Below are 24,065 nucleotides of genomic sequence, written 5' to 3'. Positions count from 1 at the left end.
TCTACCCACAGCATGACCGTCGAAGAGCTAGCACCAGCTAGTAGTGGCGAGTCAGCATTGCCGCCTATACGACGCTTGATGTCGGGGGGAAGCGGGGACTAGTATGACGGGTGATAGGAGGACAGGAGAGCGACACCTCTAGGATAATGTGACAGAAAGTCCAAGAGATGGATTCCGTCCGGGTGGCCTGTTTGCCTTTGAATCATGATGCTAATAAGGGCCAATGGCGGTGCCGATAGAGGCAATGGAGCCAATAGAGCCCGACACCAAAACGACCAAGTCTGCTGAGCAAAGACAAAGTTGCACGTGCCTCCACTTCCAGTCAGCCAATCCTTTGCGCCGCCCAACGACATCAAGCGAACTCATCAACCCCTTCCCGACATCTTACCTCTGCCCGTGAAACTCGCCTCAATATCCTTTTCTAACACCTGGCTCTCCTCAAGTGCTTTCTCCCGCCGACGGCGAGGGTTGATCGAGTCCCAGTCCTCTGGACAACGAGCGCAACGTCGATCTCGGCCTGCCTTGAGTTAATATTCTCCATCTTACCCCGCGGATCCCCTTGGCAGATCTCGCGGTGCTTCGCAATATAACGTGCCATTTTCGATCCTGCTGCATCTCTTACCCTGAGCGATATGGATACCTCACCTCCGTCCGACGGTCGCGGCGCCGCCGACGAGAAGCAAAAGCCTGCCGGTCAAAATAGGGTGCGCCGACGAAACCGAATGATCACGTCGTGCCTTGAATGTCGCCGGAGAAAGTTAAAGTGTGATAAGCTGCATCCTTGTACTAACTGCAGCAAGTTCTCGCGCGACTGTCTCTTTCTAGCGCCGGCTCTTGATTCGGTCTCGCAGCAACGTCTCAACGAGATCAAGGAGAAGATGGGATCTCTGGAACGAGTGCTTGAGCAGGACGTCGCGCGCAAGGAAGGGAGGGTCGCCACGAGCTCGTCTCAAAGTTCGGAACGGAGAACCTCAGCCGACCTTCCTGGAGGCGAGGACAGCAGCTCTGACAATGAAGCTGCCGTCCCGGACGACGAAAAAGGCCTTGAGCCAACCCCGCTAGCAGTCATCGATGCTGCTTACGAGGACGATGCTAATGATGATGTCCTGGATCTGGGGATCAGAATTGGAAAAATGCGGTAAATTCTCATCTGCAGCATGATCATTGAGGGATTAGACGGGCTGACCAATATCAAGGTTAACGGAGCGACTGGGTGGCTTTTTCCGACCCAGACTACATGAAGAGGTAGGTGCAACAATGGCGCGTGTACAAGTCTCTGCGATTGACATAGCCTTCAGATGGATATCACCCTCTCAGAACCTACCAGTGATCGTCGCACACCCAACGAGAAGCTCTCTGCCATGCCTCAACTCCCGGACCACGACAGTGACTTCCTGGCTCCCGGGCCTTCGTATATTGCCCCAGGCTCTGGGTTCCTGTTTGGGGATGTTGGCAGCAAGAGGTCCTTGCTCAACTTCTTACCGGCAAAAGCTGCGGCCGACATTCTGGTGCGCAACTATTTTGACAACGTGCACTTTATTGCTCGTGTCGTTCATTGGCCAAGCTTCCAGCTGCACTACGACAACTTCTGGACGGCGGTACTCGCCGGTCTCGAACCCCCTGCGTGGCAACAGTCTATCGTCCTCTCGGTCCTCTTCTCGGCTGTGGCGAGCATGCTTGAGTCAGAGGTCACAGCTATTTTTGCCCGCCCCAAGAGCACGATACTCGGTAATTTCCAAACCGGCACTGAGGTGGCCCTGAGCAAAGCACAGGTTCTAAGAGCGACTAAAATAGAAACCTTGCAGGCGCTCGTGGTCTACCTTATTCCCATGTGTCGAGACCAGCTCTCCCGTGCTCACTCGGTGATTGTCGGTATGGCTGTTCGTCTCGCGGAATGTATGGGTCTGCATCGCGATCCGGAAGCAATTTATGGCCTGTCGCCAGTCGAGTGTCATGTCCGACGCATCATATGGTTTCAACTTTGCTTCCTGGATTTCCGCACATGCGAGTCTCAAGGGCCGCGACCGGGCATTAAGCGAGAAGACTATGACACGAAGTTTCCACTCAACATCAATGATGCAGATCTCCTCGTTGCGAGACCTCAGGAGGCCAAGGACAAGTGGACAGACATGACCATGTCACGGATACACTTTGAATGCACCGAAATGCAGCGAGTGGTATGGTACGATCGCATTCGTATCGAAAAGAAAAGGGCGTCATTGACTCACGTACTGAGCAAAGTGGAATCTTTCCGAAAAGCTATGGAGGCCAAGTACAACCCCATTTTAAATACCGAAGTGCCCATTCAGAGATACGCCCAGTTGCTGATGAACCTTATGGTTCAGCGGATGTATGTTATGATATTGCATCGGTACCTGAACAACTCACGCAACAAAGTGCCCGAGAGGCTCGCAAATCTCACGATGCAGAGCGGACTGCTCGCCATGGAGAATGCTGTCGCAATGGAACGAATGCCAGAACTCAGGAAATGGAAGTGGTACAACGGGGCATACCAGCAGTGGCACATCGCCTTCTTGCTATTATCAGTGATTTATGAACAGCCTACACTTCGAGATGCCGAACGGATATGGAATGTGATCGACTTCGTCTTTGAACCGGATCTCTCTCTGTCCCGGACTCAACGAGCCAGAGCCATCATTGCAGCAGTTAGAGATCGAACAGCCGTATATCGAGACCTTCGCAGGATACGGGTTCCTGTCAGTATGAAGGATGGTCTGGATAAACACCGCAAGCGCTCCGAATCGTCGAAAGACCAAGGTCAAATTGATTCAATCGACTCGTCGTTACAATCATCGGCCACCACATCCACACCACCACCGAATGCGGGTAGAGGAGAAATGAGATTCTCGGGCGACCAGTCCTGGAGCTTTGATACGCCTGCAACGATGTATGTTGACTCAAAATACTTACCACCTGCAGATGCTAGCCATCTCTCGCAATTTGTATCCTCACAGATTTCGGCACCACCTTCTGCACGGCAAAAATCGCCGCTGATATCGCAATCCAGGGGACAACCACAACCGCAGCAAACACCGCCGCGGACAGACGCGACTCAGCCTTCGCCAGGTCAGCAGATTGACTTCAATAGCCCCAGCGATTCGGGGACAAATGATTCCTGGCCGCCACTGATCACGACCGATCAAGTCAGCTGGCGAACTGTCTTGGGACCTGGTCCACAGACTTCGCCGCCTCCTCAAGCGATCCAGTCACTTCCTGGAGTGGTACCAAGACAGGGCTCATCCGGGGGTGGCAGTCCCTTTGGGATCAATTCGGGATTTCCCAGCGATCAGATCAACATCCCTCAATTTCAGAATGGCAATCGAAATGATTCTGTCATGCTCGACATCGATTGGGTAAGTGCGCGCGTCTGCAAACCATTAACTGATACATTTCAATGCAGGGCTGACATGGAACATTTCACAGGCCGAATGGGATCAACTGTTCCCGCAAGATAGCAATAATGGCGTTCTTGGACCGTCCCATCCTTATGGAATGGGACTGCCATCATAGACAGAAGATCAAGGAATTGGGAACGGTTCCATGTGAATGCGTCACGTAGATATACCGACCCGGGAAAAGGTCTGAATTGTTTCTACTGCTCAAAGAGGACATTGTCCAGGCTGTTGGTTGGCTGAGTGAGATGTTCGAAGAGGATGAATAAGCATGCGCTAGCTCCGGCCAAGCTTTTCGGTGCATGATGTCAGTGGCCCCCACCCGGAATTGCCGGCTCTCGCGAACCTTATTGGGAATAGTTTGTCCTGAGGCGCTAGGGGCAATCAGGGCCTCCAGGGCCAACATGGCCGGATGATGATGTTATGGTCGCACTTCCGCACTTCACATGCACCGAACTCCCCCACGCGCATCGAATCAACTTGCTGAGATCTCGCTATCTCTTCGAGCTCCCCAATCCGCACAGCAGGGGGAGCTCTTACGGCTGCTGCGGCATACGCGGCTACAATGAGCCATATCGAGACAGCTTGCCTCCCTTATTTACTTTTGGCCTTTTCCTGACGTCCTCTGTGTGCAGCTCTTATTCTTCCATCTTCCATTTTCTCGCGACTTGTAAGAACTGGTCAAGAGTCAATTCCTGAATCTCCTCTCACCGCCTATTTCTCTTGCTGTTGGGCTTTCTAGTTTGGTATCCAACTTTCACCTTGTCTTTGTTATTGACGTTGCCGCACGTGCTCAGTGGTAGAACCAGGAACTCCACTAAAGCAATATACCTGAAGAAGATCGCTTCTTAATATCCAAGGATTTCCGTCCATACCCTCGAAATTCCATCCTAAGAGCCAATTCAATTGATTACAATGGCGACACAAACGTCCCTCAAGCCACCCTCTGCTGAGGTGCTCAAGAAGTATCCATTTGGAAAGATCGAACCGAATTCAGTACGTACTCTCCGTCGAGTGACCTTTGCGATAGCCGAGTCAACGTAAACACGTTGTTTGAGCTCAGTGGTTGTGTGCCTGCACCCTCAGATTCAGACTCTGAGACATCCGCCCTGCCCAGATTTATTGCCTTGGTCTCTACCTTGAGATAGAGAAGAAGCTAACCGCTCTCTTACCAGACCAAATACTTCGCTGCATGCATGTTCGGTGGTGTCGTGGCATGCGGACCTACACACACTCTTGTCACCCCTCTTGACTTGGTCAAGACCCGCCGTCAAGTCGACCCGAAGATCTATAAATCAAACCTTCAAGGATGGAGTTCTATTTATGCAAAAGAAGGAGTTCGTGGAGTGTTCTTTGGCTGGACTCCCACGTTCGTTGGCTACTCCTTCCAGGGTCTTGGGAAATATGGCTTTTACGAAATCTTTAAGCATCTGTACGGCGACAACATGTTCCCCAACAGCAACCGCACTCTGGTCTACCTGGGTGCCAGCGCCTCGGCAGAATTCATTGCCGACATGCTCTTGTGTCCATGGGAGGCCATCAAAGTCCGCATGCAAACGACGCTGCCTCCCTATGCGAACAACTTGAGGGAGGGCTGGACCAAAATCGTCGACAAGGAGGGCATTGCCGGCTTGTACAAGGGCCTTTACCCCCTTTGGGGCCGCCAAATCCCGTACACGATGTGCAAGTTCGCAACCTTTGAAGAGACTGTCAAGCTCATCTATCGACAACTTGGCAAGCCCAAGGAGAGCTACAACAGCCTACAACAGACAGGTGTGAGTTTCCTAGCTGGTTATATTGCCGGTATTGCCTGTGCCATTGTCAGTCACCCTGCCGATGTCATGGTCAGCAAGCTGAACTCGGATCGTCAACGTATGTCCTGCCAATTCCCCGTACTATTGTGAATTTGTACTCACTCATTCTAGCTGGTGAATCTGCGGGGAAAGCCATGAGCCGCATCTATGGCAACATTGGGTTCATGGGGCTCTGGAACGGTCTACCAGTCAGAATCGTCATGATTGGAACGTTGACCGGGTTCCAATGGCTGATGTATGTTTTTGTCCTAGTCCCTCAAATTGACTCCACGTTGGTCGGAGAAGAGACAAGCTGACTGGTGTTACAGCTACGACTCCTTCAAAGTCTGGCTCGGTCTGCCCACCACTGGTGGTCACTAGAATATCAGACGTGCGACCTTTCGAGAGCAGCATCATCGATTCGACTCCGCTATGCAAAATGACCTAATCCATTCGATTCCACGACCCCGAGCGCGACAGCTATGAGCGGACTTTGGCAACGAATGATGCCCCGAACCATGCTTCGGCGAAGTGATATTTATGACCATGTCCAGACCTTTCTTGCCTCGAGAACCTTGACTTCTTACCTCCTTCGTGAAGCCTTTTCTTCAGAATAACCCGCCTTTATCACAGTGCAGAAAGCGCTCGCAGAGTCGTTACAGGGGAGATTTTTACGCCTGCGGACGACAAAATACCAGGTGCTTGCTCTGACGCGAGAGATTACGGCACCACCCTGAGGGGATGGTAAGATCAGAGTTTCTGGCGACGAGGACGACGAGGACGAGGGCCACGACCATTAAGAACAAGATGAAGGGGTGACATCAGATCTCCAGGAGACCTAAAGCGCAATTCACGACCCCCTCGTTATCCACCGCCCTTGCATTACAAAAAGTGAGCTCGCCTCTTACCTATCTTCTCATCCACACTCTGGACTCTTCCAACCTCGCTCGTCTCCGACTCTATAATAGAGATGGTTTAAACGCACAATACACAGTCGCAAGACACGGGAGGCATCCTGGCTTTTATTCCTCTTGGTGGGTCCGCGGGAAAGAGGGGGGGAGACAGACACTCCATCCCGCTCGAGTCTCAAATAACATCAGATTTTACTGCGTATGACTCGCTGGTAGGTAGGTAGGTAGGTAGGTAGGCACTGTATGTAGTTAGAGCAACTTTGCACAAGCACCGAGACCTCAAGTCCCATTTAAAGAAGTCGCGGGGAAGATGAATACATGGAAATATTCTACATGTCAATCCGTATAACCAGCAAGGCAATGAATTCTCTCTCTGTCTCTCTCTCTCTCTCCCCCTGATCCACGACATTCTGACCCAAGTATAACACCCCTGAATACGTTTCGCCGTGGGATACTAGCTGGGTACATACGTATCTTCACAGGTACCTCGCACAAAGGACTTGTATGCGCCTACATATTTAGTACATACCGGTGGTGCCAGCGTGAACGTGGCACGGGGATTCTCAATGCAAAAAGACTGAATGTGTAACATAATATGGATTTGCTCTTAGCCTGCTGAAGATTTTCATACCTGACCAGTCGTCGACATGGAGTGAGAGAAGAACGAGGTAGGGATGGGGCGTCATGAAATTCCTTCATTCACCTGCTGCGCTCAATATGTATAACAGAAATAATGTATATCATTTCAACTTTGCCGTTTCAATGCAATACGGGCGCTAGAGACCCTGCCACTGGGGAAAGCCCTTTCCTTCCTTTTTCAAGCATATCAGTGTACCAATGCACTTCTCGTTCAACATCAATATGAGTAATATCCATAATGATAGATTCATACCGTCCATACCTCAGGCCTCCCTGCACCAATCGCCATGCTCTAGAATGCGAAAAGGCCTTTCAGGAGGATCTCCATACTGCCAGATCGATGCGCAAAAATGAGGGTTCCAAACACCACTTTCCACGAGACGATTATCACCACCAGATCTTTACCGAAGAACCCTCCACCTCCTTTTCTCATTTTTCGGATCCCAACTTTGACTCTGAGGTCGCTTGTAGGGATGCTTTACTGCGGCTTGCCCACAGGTATCTCTTTCATGTATGGGATATCAGTTGAGCTTGCCTCTTCGTGGACGACATCATCTTTTGACATGTGGCATCATTCGTCGTGCTATTCGTTCGGAACGTCTCGGTGTGTTTGACGCGGCGTTGCGTCCCTGATTAGCGACAGACTCCTATATGTCGCTCATGGTCGCATCGCCGTCACCGATCTCCTTGTGGAATCGACTTGATTCTTCTCCCTCATCTACCAACGGTGCGTGTTCGGGCATGCTCAGAGGACTCTCCGACCTTCGATCCAAGAGGTCGTCTGGTGGCGAAAAGGACCATACCTACAAAGAAGGTTAGCAATATGCCTGAATGACCAGCAAGCCTTCGTGACACCTACCTCCATGACAGTTCGGTTCGACCGGCTCGCCATGATGACGGCCTTTTCCTCCTCAAAAGCCACTCTCCACACAGCCTCGGCAGGTTGACTGAGCTCACGGACAAGTTGACCAGTCTCGACGCTCCAGACTTTTACGCGCCCGTCGCTACCACCGCTCAAAATCCGGTTGTCGTCAAACTGCAAACTCGTAACACTATTATCATGTGCAGCAAGACGATGAATAGGCGAGTTGGTCTTTAACGACCATACGCGAACGGAACCGTCGGAGCCACCTATATGGTAGATTTAGCAATCTGTCTCAGTGTAACCTGACGAGTCTGGGGGGTGATGAGCTTACCTGTAACCAGAGTGTCGCCACGAAGCTGCAGTTGCCCAACTAGGGATGTGTGGCCCTGCAAAATGGCTGTGCACATTCCGGTCTTTGGATCCCATATTCTGACGCTGGTATCCAGCGAGCCAGTGGCACAGCGGTTGCCGTCAAAAGCAATGGCGTAAATTTGGCTGAAATGTCCAGTGAGCGTCCGAAGACAGCGGCCTTCCGATATGCTCCAGACTCGGGCTGTGGTATCGTAGGACCCGGAAATCACGAGATCGCCATGGATGGCCAAGCACCGAACACTGGCTTGGTGCCCAACCAGCACATTCTTGCAGACGCCAGACTGCAAATCCCAGATCCGCAGCGTTGTGTCTCGGGAGCCGGAAATGGCTGTGTTGGCATCAGACATTTTTAAACACCTCACTGTCGAAGTGTGGCCCCTTAAGACGTGAATGCTCCTGCCGGTCTTCATGTCCCATACCCTCACGTCACGGTCGCAGCCTCCAGATACTAGAATATCGTCCCAGGGGACCATCGCCCACACACCCATGACATGGCCTTTTAGTGTTTTTTGATGTTCACCCACTGTATTGAAGACATGAATTTTGGCATTATCCATTGCCACCACAATATACTTGTCCGTCAGATGCAGGCTGGTGACCACACCTTGATCCGGGGTGATGTGCTTGATAATGGGTTCACCGCCTTTCCTCCAAGCCGCTTCAATCATGTATTTGTGACGGAAATGAGAATAATGAGATTGTGACACTCGCTTCCTAGCACGAGGGCTGGTTGACAGAGCATCATGTTTAGGTAACGTCAGGTTGGGTGCGCTGCTTGAGGGGCCGACCATGGACCCATCGACGCTTCGTTTGGGAGAGCGACTATTGAATGTGTAGGGGCCTTGGCTCGCTTGAGAGGGCGATGGTGAATCCAGGTCGTCGCTTGGGCCTGAGGAGGACGTTCTTCGCCAGGCATGCTTGTCGCACATGATCTTCCAAAGCATATCATCGTTCAAGAGTTTGTGCCACCGATGTGAGACTTGAGAGGCTCGCGCCAGGCTAAGAGGATCATCGATATAAGACAGTACCTGTTATTGTGTCAGTCGATACATTCCCCGTAAACAGAAGTCACACATACCCTTAAGCAGAGCTCATCTGGGAGATGTTCAAAAGGATCTTTCTTCAGTCTCGGCGACACAAAATTGTGAACAAAGGAAAGCAAGTGGCTGTCACACATGTTGAGTAATTCGGCCAAGTATCTCTCTCGTTCTGCAGCGTTCAGGTTGGAGAAATGACCCCTGGCATCCCGTAGAAATGAATCCTCATTTTCGCCCGCAGAAGTCCAACTAGGAGCCCGCTGATAAGGTGTAGGTGAGGGCGCTGGTGTGGGAGGAGAGGCGGGAGCCGACGGCAATATGCTCAAGGGCATGCCTGACTTGTTCGAGGTGGATAGTCGCTTTGGACGCGGTTGCGACACACCGTGCCGTGGAGGTCTCGACGACCGAAGGGGGTCTATCTGAGGGTTATTGCCGTGGGGTGCCGTGAATGGAAAGTCATGGTCTTGGTCCAGAGACTCTGGTCTTGAGTTACTGTAGACTCGATGTGCAAGTTGATTCGGGTCGATCGTAACAGATCTGGAGGGCCTCGGCGACAGAGGTCTGTCTATAGACATAGAGCGATGGTCATCATCCAGGTCCATCTCTTTCAACTCCACGCAGGCCGGTTCGTGGAGGGTGACGTTTGGCGACAGCACCTGCTCCGTCTGACCACACAAGTCAAGAATCTGTGGAAAGGGCACAACGAAGGAAGCAGCGAAAGGCTGGCTGTCGGATAGACAATGAGCGGACTCGTCTTCGAGGCTATATTATAAATCTCTCCTGATCATGCCATGTCAGCGTCAAGGTAGAGGGCAACGGAGTAGGACGACTCGAGCTGCAGGTGTATCGTTGGCAGAAAAGCGCTTATGACATGCGAGGCAGGGTCTAGCCCAGGAGAGGAATGAACCGGACAATATGGAGATCCGAGGGAAAGGGAGGGAGGGAGGTGGCGGCGAGATCGAGAGGAGGCGTGGGAGGCTGGGTCTTGGGGTTTTTGTAAGCAAGGCCGGGTCCCGGGCTGGAGCTTGAAGGAAGCCAAGCTGGGTTCTTGCGATGTTGATATCGAAAAGAATGTGATATCTCTGGGTTGTTCGGTTTTGCGGTTTGTGGGTAGGAGGAGGATTCGGGGACTCAGAGGTGATGGGAGAGGTCAGATTCGCCAGGTTCGTCAGGTACGGAGACCCGAGGGGAGAGAGGGAGAAGAGGCGTGAGAGGCTGAAATGTTGGCAGGAGGAGCTACATGCAGCAAGGAAACAAGGAGTGCAGAAGTAGCCCACGCGCCCCGATGACTAGCCTGTCGTCCGCCGGGACAAATGGGCCTCTCGGGGCGGGGTCCGGGCTGGAAGTGGTGCCTGAACCTTGCACCGTTTTCCAAAGTGCATGCCTAACATGCCTAACATGTCCATGGCTGCCCAGTCCAAGCCAGTGTGGTTCGACTTTGGCCACTGACTGTTCGTCAAATGATCGTCGAGTCTAGATTCTGTTCAGAGACTGCGCTTAGATGCTAGTCTGGAATTGCGCCCTCCGTGCTACATACCAAATCATATACCGAGGAAAGAGGAGACCCCTCCAAATAGGCACTGTACAGAGCGCGAGGTGAATCACGCCGTTTCCAGTATTGAATGCATGGTGAGTGGACAATCATGAGTCGGTTGTTCTTTGTTACCAGCAGCAATGTCTGACTAGAGCACAGACCGAAAATACGACACGCTGAGTAGTATAAACACACACTATCAAATACAAAGGTCAAAGAACTTGACTCCTGCCGCAGAGACAATCCTGTCTCTGATGGCTGAACCTCAAATGCTGACCATGCTTAAACAGTGACACTCAAACTCCTAGGTCTCCGCTTAGGTTCCAAATCCGGGTATCTCGAAGATCCGGGGTTTCAGGGGGGGTCGTGTTTGTTCTGATGACCTTGGTTCAGGAGAGTAACTCAAGGAATTAGATTTCAGTGACACGACCGATGGAGCCCAATGTTCTGATGATGTCGCTTCCATCCGCGGACAAGGTGCTCCTAACCTCGACTCATCAGATCGCCACCCCAGTCACTCGCCCTGCTCTTGACGTTGATACCAAGCTATACCAACAATGCCGTTCTCGTATCAAGACAAAGGGGCGCTCTGTGTCAATGAGCATGCCCAACCTGTAAAAACAATGGCAGAATCATTCCGAAGCAAGCTGCTCCAAGATCTTTCCAAGACGGCTTGGGCTCACTCGGCGTGCTTTCCCGTCCATCAATGTAGCCATTTGCGTTTCCATTCATCCCCTCATGGAGCGAGCCAGAGCTCTCTTGCATCGCATGCATGGCCACGTAAAGAAAAGTCCCTGCAGAGAACAGCAAGAGCATCCCCGTCCACCACCTGGTAGTCTGTGCACTTTGACTCTGACCACCGCCAAGTAGGTGGGCAAGCAACCACGTAAAGATCGCTCCAGTTGGCGCAGCCAGACTAAAGAGGATCAGATGCCCTCTGGCTGTTCTCTTAGACAGCCCCTGCTTGACAAGGACGGACGTCAGCCCAAACGCCGCTGGTGCCTTGTGAATCATGATCGCAAAGAATATCACAAAGCTCAGTCCAGATGTCGTTGCAGTTGAAGACGCCCCCAGGGCTATCCCATCAGCAGCTGCATGAATGACCAGACCTATGGTAGTTGCGAAGCTCCGTTGCTGGACGTGGCGCCCTTCAGTCGAGTCTATGAAGGAGTCCGATTCTTCGTCGCGATCCAAAGATGTAGTGAAATTGAATCTGCGGCCCAGATTGTTCAAGGCAATATGATGTGTCCTCGACTTTTGTTTTGCCGGTTGACCGTATTGTGGTACTTTGTCAACCAGGTACATGAGCATGAATCCAGCCAACAACGCAACTCCGATCCATGCATGGTGAGATTCCTTATGTACCTCTTCTTCCTCCTCTTCCCCGCTGTTATAGTCTTTGTCGGCCTGCGTTTCTCCCTTTCCGTCAACATTCATGACACCAACCACCCCAGGTTTTGTAGGAGTACGTGGTGGCGCCTCCAGATCCAAATCGGACGGGAGGACAGGGCCGGGAACATCGAAGGGGCTCAAATCGGCAGGTTGTCGCGCTGAGATCTCGTGAAGCGGTTGAGATATAGCAGACTGACTCCATCGAATGTCTATCTCGCGCGCATGTACATGCCTTTTAAGTTGCGCATGCGGGTGTCCGACTTCAGAGGCACTGTAAAGAGTCTCCACCCCTTCAGGGATAATGACAACCAGTGACGTACCAACTAGTACACCCATACCGATTGTTGATATGAAGCGTAGTTTTGGTTGTGAGAGGCCCAATGAGAGTGGCAAGATGCCTGCAAGGAAAGATGCCACAGCCATGACAATGCACAGGCTGAGCAGAGTGAACAACCCGTCCATTGTCGCAGGCAACGGAGACGAGCCTCAAGCCTAGTGTTGTCGTGTTGCGCCCAGCTTAACAGATAGCAAACTGCAGAGTGGTCGAGGGGAGCATATTGCTTGGTTTCGAGGCCGATCTTGGAGATGTATTGTTCGGTGGACAAGACGATTTGGCCGCTGTGGTGGTTGTAGACGCATTGAGAATGTTGGTCAAGCGTCTGACCTCCTGAGAGCGCAGGCACAACGACGATTATTATCCCTTTTCGCGATGTCCCGATAAGAAGAACAAGCCGCCTTATCACCACGTGCCTTGGACATCAGGCTGGCAGGCTGGCGAGGCTGGCTCTTAGGCTTGTACACTCTCAACCTCACTGACTCAACGCAAGGATGTGCTCATGCTACTATACTAATGTACATATGTATGCGACTTCATGGTTTGCACCTGTTCATATCTTCTTTGAATGTCGAGCCAGGAAGTTGGCGCTTCTTCTTTTCAGCGCTGCCTGTATCTCACTTCTGCTCCCTTCATCTCGTCACCAGAAGAGTCCCCTGCGATGCGTCCTCAAATCTCAGTACTATGCATCTTCTCTATTCAAAGTCATCCTCATGACAGTGGATTCTATGATATCACATCAATCCATTTTGCTTGGTCTCTGTGTGGACGCGACAGCGCAGCGGCCCAACAACTGCTGGACCAATGGAGGCGCATTGCATTGACGCTGGCGACATCGCGAGTATTTGTATTGAGGACCACAATTGTTGTCCTTCTTGGCCAGACATCCAAATGAGTCGTCCATGTCGAGAATTGAAATCGGTTGGAACTGTGGTGGAATGACACCGAGTATTGTAGACAGCCCGCGATCGTGAATTTGTGAAGAGTTCTGTTCACTCAAGGTTGGCGAAGGCCGAAGATTGCACGCTCTGCTTGAAGCTGTATTGTGCCGTTTGACCAGAACCAGTTTCGTTCTGGGGGCAGATAGAGAACCTGAAAGAGTCCACCTGCTCTCCAGCTGCGCCACACCTTCGCTCTCGCGAAATTTGGCCGAAGTCAGGACATGGCAGACCTGGCCTTCCTCTTGTCTCGACCTGTTCCCGAATATCTGCCGCGTGTTCGATATTGCGTTCATCACTTTCTTCTTGTATTATACTTCCATTCGACCACAACAGACAAGGGTAAACGAGTTTTCCACTGGCCGCTTTGTTGCCACTTTGCTCGTTGAAACTTGTAGGGCTCGCTGCCGACGGTCACGGCTGGATATCAGCCGCTTGAGGTGTTGTGCGATCGATGTATGGTAAGTAGTCTGACGAGATCGGACATTTTCTGGTAAGGGGCCAGAAGAGGTTTCTTTAGATAATCCGTCTCCTACAGGTATGGTAGGTTCACGAGATTCTTGGGATATGTCACTCCGGTAGTTGGCGCCATCCGCAAAAAAAGCATCAAGGAACCAAGTGCGCCCACTTCTTCTCTGACTCATTCGATGAACTGTTCTCTCGCATCGTGATCGGAATACTGGCGGGAGTATTGGACTCATTTGTGGCTTGGAGCTGTAACCAAACTTCTGGTCGACTTCCTCGTCTCTGCATCTGGTGCGATCTACGCCTTCTGATCATTCTGACACAGCCGTAGATGGTCGGGATGTTGGCCACGAAACAGGAAGCAGCTATTTGCACAGAGGCGAAGAAGCTGCGCACTGGTTGGTACGATTGTTCGGCATAGATATAACCAATGCGAACCAGAGTTATGACGATGCAGAAAACCCCTAGGCAGCATAAAATCCCAACTCTAAGCTGCTCACCGAGGTTCCGCTGGCGAACTGCAGCGAGGAGCGGGTATGATATTGCCAACAAGAGTAGATCCAGGACAATGTTTGAAATTCCTTGAACAAGCAGCTGAATATACGCTTTGATGCATGTTCCCGGGTTGGGTTTGACCTGCCAATACAGACGAAATGGTTGACACTCGAGAAAAGTTGCCAGGACCACACCGACATAGGTGACAGGAATGGCAATCCAGCAGATTCGAATGAGCCTGGTGGTCCATTTTGCCCTGATTTCGAAAATTCGAGAATAGAACAGCAACAGCAAGGAACTCTGAAGCCAGCAGATGGTGGTGATCAAGAGTCGTGCGATAAGAGATAAAATGCTTCCGGTCTTGAGATTTTGAAGGTCCTTGGAATCGAAATATGTGGATTTGCCATTCAGAGCATCGTTCGAGGTCCCGAATGTAAGAACGTACTGGTTCACAATAAGGCGAACCACGACTGCGACGACCGAAGCGACACAGACGGCAGTGCTGCGGTCAAACGATCCCTGGTGTATTCTCGCTGCGATGATGCGGGCAACCAAGATCAACAACGAGGCACCTGCACAGACCCATCCTCCGATTTTGGCTTCTTCAGAAGAGACAAGCATTATAAGTCACATAGCCAACCCCGGAACCAGTGGTTTGACAGAATGTAATCTTAATAGGTGGTGGAACAAGACGCATCTTGAACTTGTGATTCGAAAGGTGTCTGCTGGAATGTTAAAGGTGTGTCCATGACTGCCTCGAAGAAGCCAAAAACGGTGTATGTGTGTGTTGTGTGCGTGTCGGGAGATATGTATGTACCGAGGACTCGTCAGTGGAGTGAGTGACTGAGTTGATGAGCAGTTCCCAAGAAGAAGGAGGCGGGTAAACGGGAGACCCAGAACATCCAAAGTGCTGACCACCAAACCCGGAACAAGGGGATGAGTGGGACGTATCTGGCCGACTCGACAGATACTGCTGGGTAACTGCTAGTGATGGCTCCAAACAACCATCCCTAATGATCCTTTCCGGCCTCTAAGGACTAAGTCCAAGCTAGCCCCCAGGCTAGCGGGGCGGCCATCTCAGAGACCCCGGCACTCGCCATTCAACCCCTACCGATGCGTGTGATGCTTGCACGGCTTCTCGCCTACCCCCTTCCCCCACAGTACCGAGAAATATCTTTCCAAGAGCCGCGGTTTAGACAGGAGTGCTTCCTCAACGGGGGATGTGACTTGCGGGTCTCTCTGCTGGGAGCAAAGGCCTCTGTGGTTATCCGGATTGATCGGCATTGCTCTCTGGCAGAACAGCCACACAGACAGGAAAGGACACTAAAGTCGGAAATACCAGGAAAACAAAATTCACGAGGCCGCGTTTGAAGGACTGAAATGGTTATGGGCTGCGTTCTCTAGGATTGGGTGGTGGGAAAGCTCACATAATCGCTAGATGCTTCAGAGTTCGTTGCAAAAAAACCATCTCTGGTCACAACCGTCTCGCTAGAGAACATCCCACCAATGCGGTCTCTAAGAACTCCGTAGGCTGCAGAAACGAGAAAGCTTCGGTACGAGTTCTCTTCGCTTCGTCAATACCTTTGTCCTGTGTAGGTGGGAAACTCGGAAACTCGAGGTTAAAACATCGCAGGGCATGTTATCTAGGCTGCATGCGGGCATCACCCAGGCATGGCAATGAAGCCAAATGAAGGAGTTGTCGACGCAGGGGGTAGTTTGTGCAACCTGAATACGAGACTGCTGGCAGAAAGTGTCCCAGCATTGCAAAGTCTTGAGACCAACTGGTAGGCAAATGTCGCACTACTGACTTACAATACGAGGACCGGGTTTGGTAGCTGTTGTTACTGGCCCATCTTTCGGATTGACAGGGAGGAGTTTTAGATGAAAGCGGCATACAGGCGAGGTTGATGTGCATACATGAATACAGAACCACGGCGGACGGTATCAAGAAGTTTAGTTTGAGAACTCGATCTGATTACCAGGGTTGCGTAGGATGTATGTGTGTACTCCGCAGGCAAGGACAAATTCAGATACAGGAGTTGAAAGTCAGCCAGCGGCGAATGTTTTATTGGGTGTAATAATTATAGCTTGCAGCGAGCTGCAGTCTCTCAGTGTCTATTGTGTCGGAACGGAGTTCTGGCAGAAATGACCGTCTGACCGGTTCTAATTAGTTTTAGAACGAACGACGCGTTGCTCGAAAAGCGTGTTCGCGACAGCCAAAATCTACATCAATGCGCCACACCTTGGTAAAGAAATCGTCACTGGCAGTTCATCCCAATTTCACATCTTTTTGTCGCTCTTCTGGGACAGAACTCGCTAGTCTCATCGTTGTTTCAGAATCGCATCGTACAACTACGCGTCTGAGATGAATTAGAAGCGCACTCCGGAACATCTCCAGTATGGCTGCGCCTTCCGAGGAATGTGAGTGTTGCGCTGCGCTACGAGAAAAATCTCTGCTAATCGAATCAAAGTCTCGGTGAACGCAAATGAAGCTGTTCGCATTTCTATCGTCCAACCCAGCGCGAACAACAAGCTCATCACTCGGCACGAATTTCATCCCAAATTCACCTATCCCATCGTTGGAGAGGCAGAGCAGATCTTCGGTTACAAAGGGCTGGATATCGATATTCAATTCGCAGCTCATAATTTGCGACCACATATCAACATTTCCTATCAAAAGAAGTTTAGCACAATCGGTACCACAAGCGCCCTCGATCTGAACAAAACCTTCAGCAATTTCCTACCCCCGACAGCATTTGAACAAGGGTTTGAGTCAGAGTTGCTGAGCGACTCGAAAGCGGCACAATGGACACCTCCAGGTGTGTGCGTAAAGAAGTACACAAGAGGCGGAGAGAACTATGAGGTGTGGGCTGGCTCATTACTAGACCTTCCAATGAGAACCCTGGTCGACAATATCCAAATATTCATTGTCTTCTTTATTGAAGGTGGACAGTTCATCAATTTGGAGGATGTCGACTGGACCTTGGATCGATGGAGGGTCTATCTTACCTACCACAAGGCATCACAGCCCCCGGCGCCCAGGGCATCTCCATATTCGTTTGTTGGCTATGCAACAACCTACCGCTTCTACAAGTTCCAGAAACCGCCAAAGGATCATAAACCCCTCTCGTTCCCGCCGTCAGAAATTATTACGCCTAACACTCTTCCGTCGCGGCTTCGAATATCACAATTCCTGATCACACCCCCTTTCCAAAGCTCTGGTCACGGCTCAGCTCTTTATCAGGCTATATACAATGAGGTTATGGCAGATCCGACTGTTTTGGAATTGACTGTTGAGGATCCAAGTGAGGAATTCGACAAATTACGCGACATGAATGATTTTGACATTCTAGAACCACAGTTCAAAGCAGTCAATCTCAAAATACATACGTCACCTTTTGCCAGCCAGGAACGAGGACGTTTGAAACGCATACCGACTGGCAAATTGCTCCCTCTAGATGAGCTCCAGGCTATTCGATCCAAAAATAAGATCGCAAGTCGCCAATTCGCCAGGATGGTCGAGATGTATCTTCTGGCCCAAATCCCATATTCACATCGTGCAGCCGGTGGTGCCTCCCTCACTAGCCTCATGGTTAGAGGTGCCAGAGCCCCCAATCCGGACGACCGCACATATTATTGGTGGCGACTGTTACTGAAACAGCGCATCATCAAGAAGAATAAGGATCTGCTCCAACAAATCCCTTTGGAAGAGCGACTGCCCCAAATCGAGGATAGTGCGCGTGCTCAGGAAGATGAATATGAAGGCCTCATTCTTTCGTATGCACTGCGAAAAGAGAGAGAAGCTGATCGGCCTGAAAATGGAGAGTCATCGGCCGTCGTGCGGAAGAGAAGGGTGATTGAGGACGACGAGGACGAAGAGTCGTCGAGCGGCGAAGCTTCCCGGTCTAAACGACCTAAAGTCTAACGAAACGACGTCGTCATTCTTCCTTTGCGCTTGTCGACTGTGCGTACTCGAGCAGTTTGGACGGCTCATGTTTGCCCCCTCAGGACGCCGCCGCATATTTCAATGGCAAGTTTGATTGTACTCAGTCGCGGTAACCGACCCCAGGACTTTTGGCCCAGAGACGGAGGATGAGGATAACCATGACATGGTAGCACAGAGCGTGGATTTTCAGGTAGCGAGAGCTCGATGATAACAGACGAACTGAAGACGTTCTTCAGCTTCTTCTCCAGCAATGACATGCTCGTCTTCACCCAGAAATGCACCCTCTTCCCACATTTTGTCTAATTCCTGATCATCATCACCCGTGACAGCCCAGACACTTTCCCGTAGTCGTTTGTTCCGCTCTCTGTCCTCTTCAATCCGCTGCTCGATTGCCCGCTTATCCATCCTCGACACACCGTTTGGCTTGCTGGAACGTTCTGCTCCGGTCCGCGGCGTTGGCTTCTGAGCACCGTCGCCCGCACCGCCCTCGGCAGCAGTCACGTCCATAGCATCCTTGCCGGCTGCTGCTTCGGGCTCGCCATCCTCGTCTCGGAGGAGGTTCCCCAGCTTCTCCTCCTTGTCCTTGAGTCCACTCTCGATCGTGCCGATGACTTGGGCGGAGAGAACGCCCTTCTCGCCCAGTCCCGTGACGACGCGCCTCACGACCTTGACGTTGGCGCCGCTCTGCGCGACCGCGTCCACGATCCGCGCAATGTCCCTCTTGACCATCTCGACGTAGGCCTCGTGGCCGCCCTCCTTCATGTTGATGTCGGCGTGGTGTTCGAGAAAGTACATGATGTTGGCGCGGTTGTTCATGTTGGTGTTGCCCCGCTCGAGGTTCTCCAGGATGCACGAGTGCAGGTCTTCGTCCATGTCCCGGTGTTTGAGCGCGTAGTGCGCCGTCTTTATGGCCGCCGTGGCGGACGCAGAGAGGTGCGTGAGGAGATTCGTGAAGCGCATGCGCACTTCGAACGGGTCGGCCATGGTGCGCAGGATCTGCGAATGCTGTCCTAGCCGCTGTATATGCGTAGAAAGGGAAGCGATCGATCGCGGCGCAGGAGAGGACGGGCAGGGTTTTGATACGGCAAGAAAATGTTTATGCAAGTCCCCAACGTGTTCGTGGGTGGTTCACATGTTCCACTCTTTGGGTCGGGGAAGAGCAAACACAGCGAATTCAAGTTCGCTGCGCATGGGATCGTCCACCTGTTACCAGTGCTGGTGGGGTTGAAGGCGATGTTCCTTGTCGAAAGCGGTACTTCGACCTGGTGTAAACTACGCGAAACAGCAATGCGGTTGAACTTCGTGCGGGAATACTTGCAAAGGGTCGGAGAGACTCGTGGCAACAAACAAATCTCGTGCCTATTGGTGTGCCTTGCAGACGGATTTGGCCGATTAATTCTTGTCTTGAAAGGTCCTCTCCGCTGGTGCCACTTCCGCCCTTCGAGGGAAAAAAAAGTTATATCCAGCAGTCATATCTTCCCCGCATTCTCTCTCAGCAAAAGATCGTGCAAGATTCATTTGAGACTCGCCCAATATAACAGTATTACTTGTGTGGCATATTTTTCTTTCAGAGGACATTAATCTCCTATTATCAGATCAAAGACCTCGTGCATCATGTCCGGTGTGCTGCGCGTGCCCAATGGCATCAATAGTGACCCTTCCGGGGGAATGACACTGACGATTCTCGGATGTGGTGAGTATTTTGCGTGAGAAAAAGCTCCTTCAACCACTGTTTCTCTGCTAGATATGTTTACTGACTAAAGGTTGGTAACAAGGCACTCTCGGGATTGCCATCCTCAGTGGGATCCTCTCCTCCCTCTCCGAATCCTCTGCCTCACATGCTCCATCTCCTGCATATCCCGACTCCGGCACCGCAACTCCCACCACCGAATCTCCCCCACAGCGTACACCGACAAACTTCATCGCCTGTGTGCGTCGTCCTGAATCGGCGAAGCGCGTCAGAGTTGCGGTCCAATCGTACCGGCCGAGTGTGACGGTCCTGCAGAACGAAAACGTCAAGGGGACGCAGAACGCCGATGTGGTTATCCTGGGATGTAAGCCATATATGGTCGCCGACCTTCTGCGCGAGGAGGGGGTGAAAGAAGCCCTCGCCGGGAAACTTCTGATCTCAATCTGTGCTGGTGTTCCCGTCGAACAAATCGGTCGGGTCCTTTACGGCGAGTCATATCCAGAGGGCATCCCCGACAACGCCTGCCGGATAGTAAGAGTCATGCCCAACACCGCCGCGATTGTGCGCGAGTCCATGACCGTCATCGCCAACTCCACCCCTCCCTTACCTACCGAGTTATCGTCGATAGTTGAGTGGATATTCACGCGGATCGGCCGAGTCGTGCACCTTCCACCAGGAATGATGGACGTTTCCACCGCCCTGTGCGGTTCTGGGCCCGCATTCCTCGCACTGATGCTCGAGTCTCTTGCGGATGGCGCCGTCGCAATGGGCCTCCCTCGTGCAGAGGCTCAACTTATGGCTGCGCAGACGATGCGAGGGACGGCAGGGATGGTCCTGTCCGGGGAACATCCTGCGCTGGTGAGAGAGAAGGTGTCTACCCCCGGAGGTTGCACGATCGGTGGGTTGTTGGTGTTGGAGGAGGGCAGGGTCCGGGGAACAGTGGCGAGAAGTGTCAGAGAGGCGACAGTCGTCGCAGCGCAGCTGGGTAAGGGCGTTAGTGGCGTCAACGGGACGAGATTTGAGAGGCAATAGAAGAGGTCAACAGTGGAACATTTGGACAGAATCATTTGGGCATACCAGCTGAGCTTGGGGTAAGCTACGGAATCATGAACATTTTGCGAAGTACAACAACAGTTGACTTGATGCATCATGACATGGCAAAGTGTTCTGCTCTTTACGCTGTCAATGCGCAGGACGAGCGGGGGTCGAAAAGTTTGGCACATATTCCTGTAGATGACGAGCAGACAGCCCAACTCCAGCAGAGCCCTTGCACCTCACAAGGCGAATGAAACGATCTGGCTTCTGGAGTGGCACATGAATCTTGAATTGTACATTTTTCGGATCTTGTCCAAGTCTCCCTGCAAGCCCACAGTATAGTTACAAACGTCTCCAGCAGAATATGGGTTCCACGTAGACAGCCCGGGGTAGAAGAATGCTCGATCGACTCCGGTAGCGCACTGAATGCGTATCCTCCAACTCCGGCTCCCATGCAGCACCTGTAGACATCTTTCATGTGTTTCGTGCTGCCATTTTACCTCTGAATGGGCTGAAACGAACAGGCACCGAAAGAATGGGTGTCCTGAATACCATCTCTCCATCTGCTCTTGCTGCCACCTGCTTGTCCTTACGACATGGACACAACAGCACCCAGAGCCTTCATGGCCGCGACAATTTTCTCTGCATCCTCCTTGGGCACGCCCTCTTTCATCACTTTGGGTGCACTCTCGACGAATTTCTTTGAATCCACTAAACTCAGACCGAGCAATCCTTTCACTTCCTTAATGACCTTGGGCTTGGCAGCAGCATCGAAGGAATCGAGCTTGAGTGTGAACATCGTCTTTTCAGCGGGGGCAGGCGCGGCTTCTTCTGCTGCCTCTGCTTCGGCAGCCGGAGTTGCAGCAGCACCGCCAGCAGCAGCGGTCGGAGCAGCGAAAGCCATGTCAGGAATATTGAGCCGTGACTAGAATTGTCCATATTAGCCCAAGTTCGAGGAGGACTACAATCAGGGTCTTTGCGAAACAGGGCGCGTGGGCCGCCACAGGAAAAAATGATGTTTGAACATACCTTCAAGCTTGCAACAAGATCTGCTGTCTCCAGCAATGTTAACTGTGATATTTGATCCACAATCCCAGCTATCTTAGGGTTTGTAGGCGTTGCAGCTGCATCCGTCGACTGCCATCTCCGCGAACATTGTGAGGGTCCTAAGCTATTCCTTCGTCTATGCTGATTTGCGGAGCTGGTGGAGGAAAGTCGGAGGCACTGGGAGGAAAGGCTGCGTTTTTGCGTCCGAGCTGCCAGCTGGCAGCAACGATGGGCGACTGAAGGAAGTTTCGCCGACATCGTGGACGAGAAGAAATGGGGAGAGGGAGAAGAAGGACTCGTGGAAAGCGTGCGAGGAGTGAGTATTGAGGCGAGGCGATAGTATCGAATCTCGAGAAATTATCTCGCGATCATCCACGCATTGACAACCAGATCGTGCCAAGCGGCACGTGACCTAACCAAGACTTGGAAACCAACCATCAACATCGAACATCATTCCTGTCTTTCTTCCTGGACGACAAAAACTGTGGCCAACTGGGAGTCGCGGTCACTGTTTCGCTGGTAGTCAATATCCCGCATGGGATCACTGTCATCGGAGTCCTCTATAGGACAGCGCTTCTGTACCTTGAGTAAATCGCCACTATCCCATCCTAATCGCCTAAGCCATTAATCTTTCATCTCTTCGAAATCAAATCATGGAAGACGTTCCAGTCTTCAGAGCTACGAAGCGTAGGAAGTTTGTACGACCCCAGCAAGGATCATCCGCGGAATCCCCCGAGGCAGCGTCTCCTAAGGTGGTCGATGTGCTGTCTCGCGGCGGGAATGAGAGTCTGGGTGACGATGACGATGAAGACGATGGCGGTGTTTCGAGTCTATTGCGTGCACGGAAACACGTTCGAAAGGTTGTATCCGGTGTTCAATTTTCAAATACGAAAGTCACGCAACAGTCCAGAGAAACCACGGGCATGGAGGTTGTCAAATCAGATCAGGATGTCGACAAGGCTATAAACATCACCAACCGTTTTGTCGGAAGCACAGGGCAGGTCGTCAACGTCGATCAACATATGTTCGTGGCCCCCTAAAGATGCCCAGTATTGGAGACATAGTTAGCTGACAAGATAAGGGTTGCGTTCATAGATTCCGAAATGGCTAGAAGACGGCACAATCTCGTCACCCCTTCAACTCTGCCGCAGGCAAGTCCAGAGACCGACGTATATCACGATGCTCCATCGTTCGGTGAGGCTGGGTCGACGGCCAAGACAGCATCTACAACGAAACCCACGTCTACCCGCCAGCTGGCCGAAGTCGACCTCGGAGATTCTGTGCACGATACTAACCTAGCCCGCACGCAAGCTGCGCTTGAACGTGTCAAAGCTGGCCAAGCCCCGGTCGAAGAAGTGGACAAGCCACCAAAGCCTCGAAAACCACGGCTAGGCCGAGATGGCAAGCCCATGAGGCCGCGGCCTAGAAAGCGAAGAAACAGCGAAGACATCGCGCGAGATGCTCTTGTGGAACAATTCCTCCACGAAAACAAAATAGACCTCTACGACACGAACACGCTAGGACTGGCAAGCGTCCAGCCGCCTGGTGACGAAGCTGCTGAAGATGGTGGTACGGACGATCGCTTTGCAGAGCAATTCCGGCAGGATTTCATGGATGCAATGGCCGAGAGGAGGAACAGGGCCAGACATGCACATCAGCCAAAGGCATCAACGGGTGTCACAACAGAGTCAAGGGGCCCAAAGTTGGGAGGCAGTCGAAGCGCACGAGCGAAGATGATGCAATGGCAACAGCAGCAACGACAGCAAGGGGAGTCAGCAAAGAAGTGAGGGTATTCTGGCCGGCATGATGGGTCGAATTTGCGATGACAATGAGCCCTTGAAACCTTTGAATCCCTTGCCAGCACATTGCAAGTTGCCCAATGAAGAATATGAGACATGGTGGTGGTCAGTATGAGTGCAATCACCTCTGACCGCAACCAGCTGCATGTAATCTGCCTGCTCACAGTTGTACTGGTACTGATAAGTGTCACCATGATCAATCTTCTTCCCCGTTCCTTGGCACAAGGCCAAGTCAAAAACGATGAAAAAGAAGGGCTGTCCAGAGGACAACAGTGAAAAAAAGTTTCCAAAAATTGCCAAAAACTCAAGTCCCAGAGAGACAAGAATTTTGGTGTGAAGAGTTTCCAAAAATTGAGAAAA

General features: G+C 51.8%; 11 protein-coding genes across 11 annotated transcripts; 6 read left to right on the top strand and 5 right to left on the bottom strand.

The window, feature by feature from the left end:
- Positions 1-632: 632 nt before the first annotated feature.
- Positions 633-3,531, top strand: AYO21_08324 (hypothetical protein; the record flags this gene model as incomplete). Its single annotated transcript, XM_022658269.1, has 5 exons — positions 633-765; positions 826-1,138; positions 1,197-1,245; positions 1,299-3,374; positions 3,445-3,531. 5 exons carry the CDS (start codon positions 633-635, stop codon positions 3,529-3,531), a joined length of 2,658 nt encoding a protein of 885 aa, XP_022509422.1.
- A 797-nt stretch (positions 3,532-4,328) lies between these two features.
- AYO21_08323 (hypothetical protein) lies at positions 4,329-5,587 on the top strand (the record flags this gene model as incomplete). The annotated part of the gene is made up of 4 exons (XM_022658268.1): positions 4,329-4,409; positions 4,589-5,285; positions 5,339-5,462; positions 5,536-5,587. The coding sequence occupies 4 exons, from the start codon at positions 4,329-4,331 to the stop codon at positions 5,585-5,587; spliced, it is 954 nt and encodes a 317-aa protein (XP_022509421.1).
- Positions 5,588-7,403: 1,816 nt separating this feature from the next.
- On the bottom strand, positions 7,404-9,632 carry AYO21_08322 (hypothetical protein; the record flags this gene model as incomplete). Its single annotated transcript, XM_022658267.1, has 4 exons — positions 7,404-7,559; positions 7,616-7,887; positions 7,953-9,021; positions 9,072-9,632. 4 exons carry the CDS (start codon positions 9,630-9,632, stop codon positions 7,404-7,406), a joined length of 2,058 nt encoding a protein of 685 aa, XP_022509420.1.
- Positions 9,633-11,158: 1,526 nt separating this feature from the next.
- Positions 11,159-12,418, bottom strand: AYO21_08321 (hypothetical protein; the record flags this gene model as incomplete). Its single annotated transcript, XM_022658266.1, has 1 exon — positions 11,159-12,418. One exon carries the CDS (start codon positions 12,416-12,418, stop codon positions 11,159-11,161), a length of 1,260 nt encoding a protein of 419 aa, XP_022509419.1.
- Positions 12,419-13,834: 1,416 nt separating this feature from the next.
- Positions 13,835-14,809, bottom strand: AYO21_08320 (hypothetical protein; the record flags this gene model as incomplete). The annotated part of the gene is made up of 1 exon (XM_022658265.1): positions 13,835-14,809. One exon carries the CDS (start codon positions 14,807-14,809, stop codon positions 13,835-13,837), a length of 975 nt encoding a protein of 324 aa, XP_022509418.1.
- A 1,778-nt stretch (positions 14,810-16,587) lies between these two features.
- On the top strand, positions 16,588-18,113 carry AYO21_08319 (hypothetical protein; the record flags this gene model as incomplete). Its single annotated transcript, XM_022658264.1, has 2 exons — positions 16,588-16,609; positions 16,660-18,113. The coding sequence occupies 2 exons, from the start codon at positions 16,588-16,590 to the stop codon at positions 18,111-18,113; spliced, it is 1,476 nt and encodes a 491-aa protein (XP_022509417.1).
- A 207-nt stretch (positions 18,114-18,320) lies between these two features.
- On the bottom strand, positions 18,321-19,118 carry AYO21_08318 (hypothetical protein; the record flags this gene model as incomplete). Its single annotated transcript, XM_022658263.1, has 1 exon — positions 18,321-19,118. The coding sequence occupies one exon, from the start codon at positions 19,116-19,118 to the stop codon at positions 18,321-18,323; it is 798 nt and encodes a 265-aa protein (XP_022509416.1).
- Positions 19,119-19,748: 630 nt separating this feature from the next.
- Positions 19,749-20,856, top strand: AYO21_08317 (pyrroline-5-carboxylate reductase; the record flags this gene model as incomplete). Its single annotated transcript, XM_022658262.1, has 2 exons — positions 19,749-19,827; positions 19,910-20,856. 2 exons carry the CDS (start codon positions 19,749-19,751, stop codon positions 20,854-20,856), a joined length of 1,026 nt encoding a protein of 341 aa, XP_022509415.1.
- A 592-nt stretch (positions 20,857-21,448) lies between these two features.
- AYO21_08316 (ribosomal protein L7/L12) lies at positions 21,449-22,164 on the bottom strand (the record flags this gene model as incomplete). Its single annotated transcript, XM_022658261.1, has 2 exons — positions 21,449-21,784; positions 21,889-22,164. The coding sequence occupies 2 exons, from the start codon at positions 22,162-22,164 to the stop codon at positions 21,449-21,451; spliced, it is 612 nt and encodes a 203-aa protein (XP_022509414.1).
- Positions 22,165-22,559: 395 nt separating this feature from the next.
- On the top strand, positions 22,560-22,946 carry AYO21_08315 (hypothetical protein; the record flags this gene model as incomplete). Its single annotated transcript, XM_022658260.1, has 1 exon — positions 22,560-22,946. One exon carries the CDS (start codon positions 22,560-22,562, stop codon positions 22,944-22,946), a length of 387 nt encoding a protein of 128 aa, XP_022509413.1.
- A 63-nt stretch (positions 22,947-23,009) lies between these two features.
- AYO21_08314 (hypothetical protein) lies at positions 23,010-23,693 on the top strand (the record flags this gene model as incomplete). The annotated part of the gene is made up of 1 exon (XM_022658259.1): positions 23,010-23,693. One exon carries the CDS (start codon positions 23,010-23,012, stop codon positions 23,691-23,693), a length of 684 nt encoding a protein of 227 aa, XP_022509412.1.
- Between the last annotated feature and the right edge of the window lie 372 nt (positions 23,694-24,065).

The sequence above is a fragment of the Fonsecaea monophora genome, assembly GCF_001642475.1.
Source record: "Fonsecaea monophora strain CBS 269.37 chromosome Unknown Scaff71, whole genome shotgun sequence".
NCBI lineage: Eukaryota > Fungi > Ascomycota > Eurotiomycetes > Chaetothyriales > Herpotrichiellaceae > Fonsecaea > Fonsecaea monophora.
The sequence above is the reverse complement of the archived record's forward strand: the minus strand, read 5'-3'. Positions and strand labels throughout refer to the sequence as shown.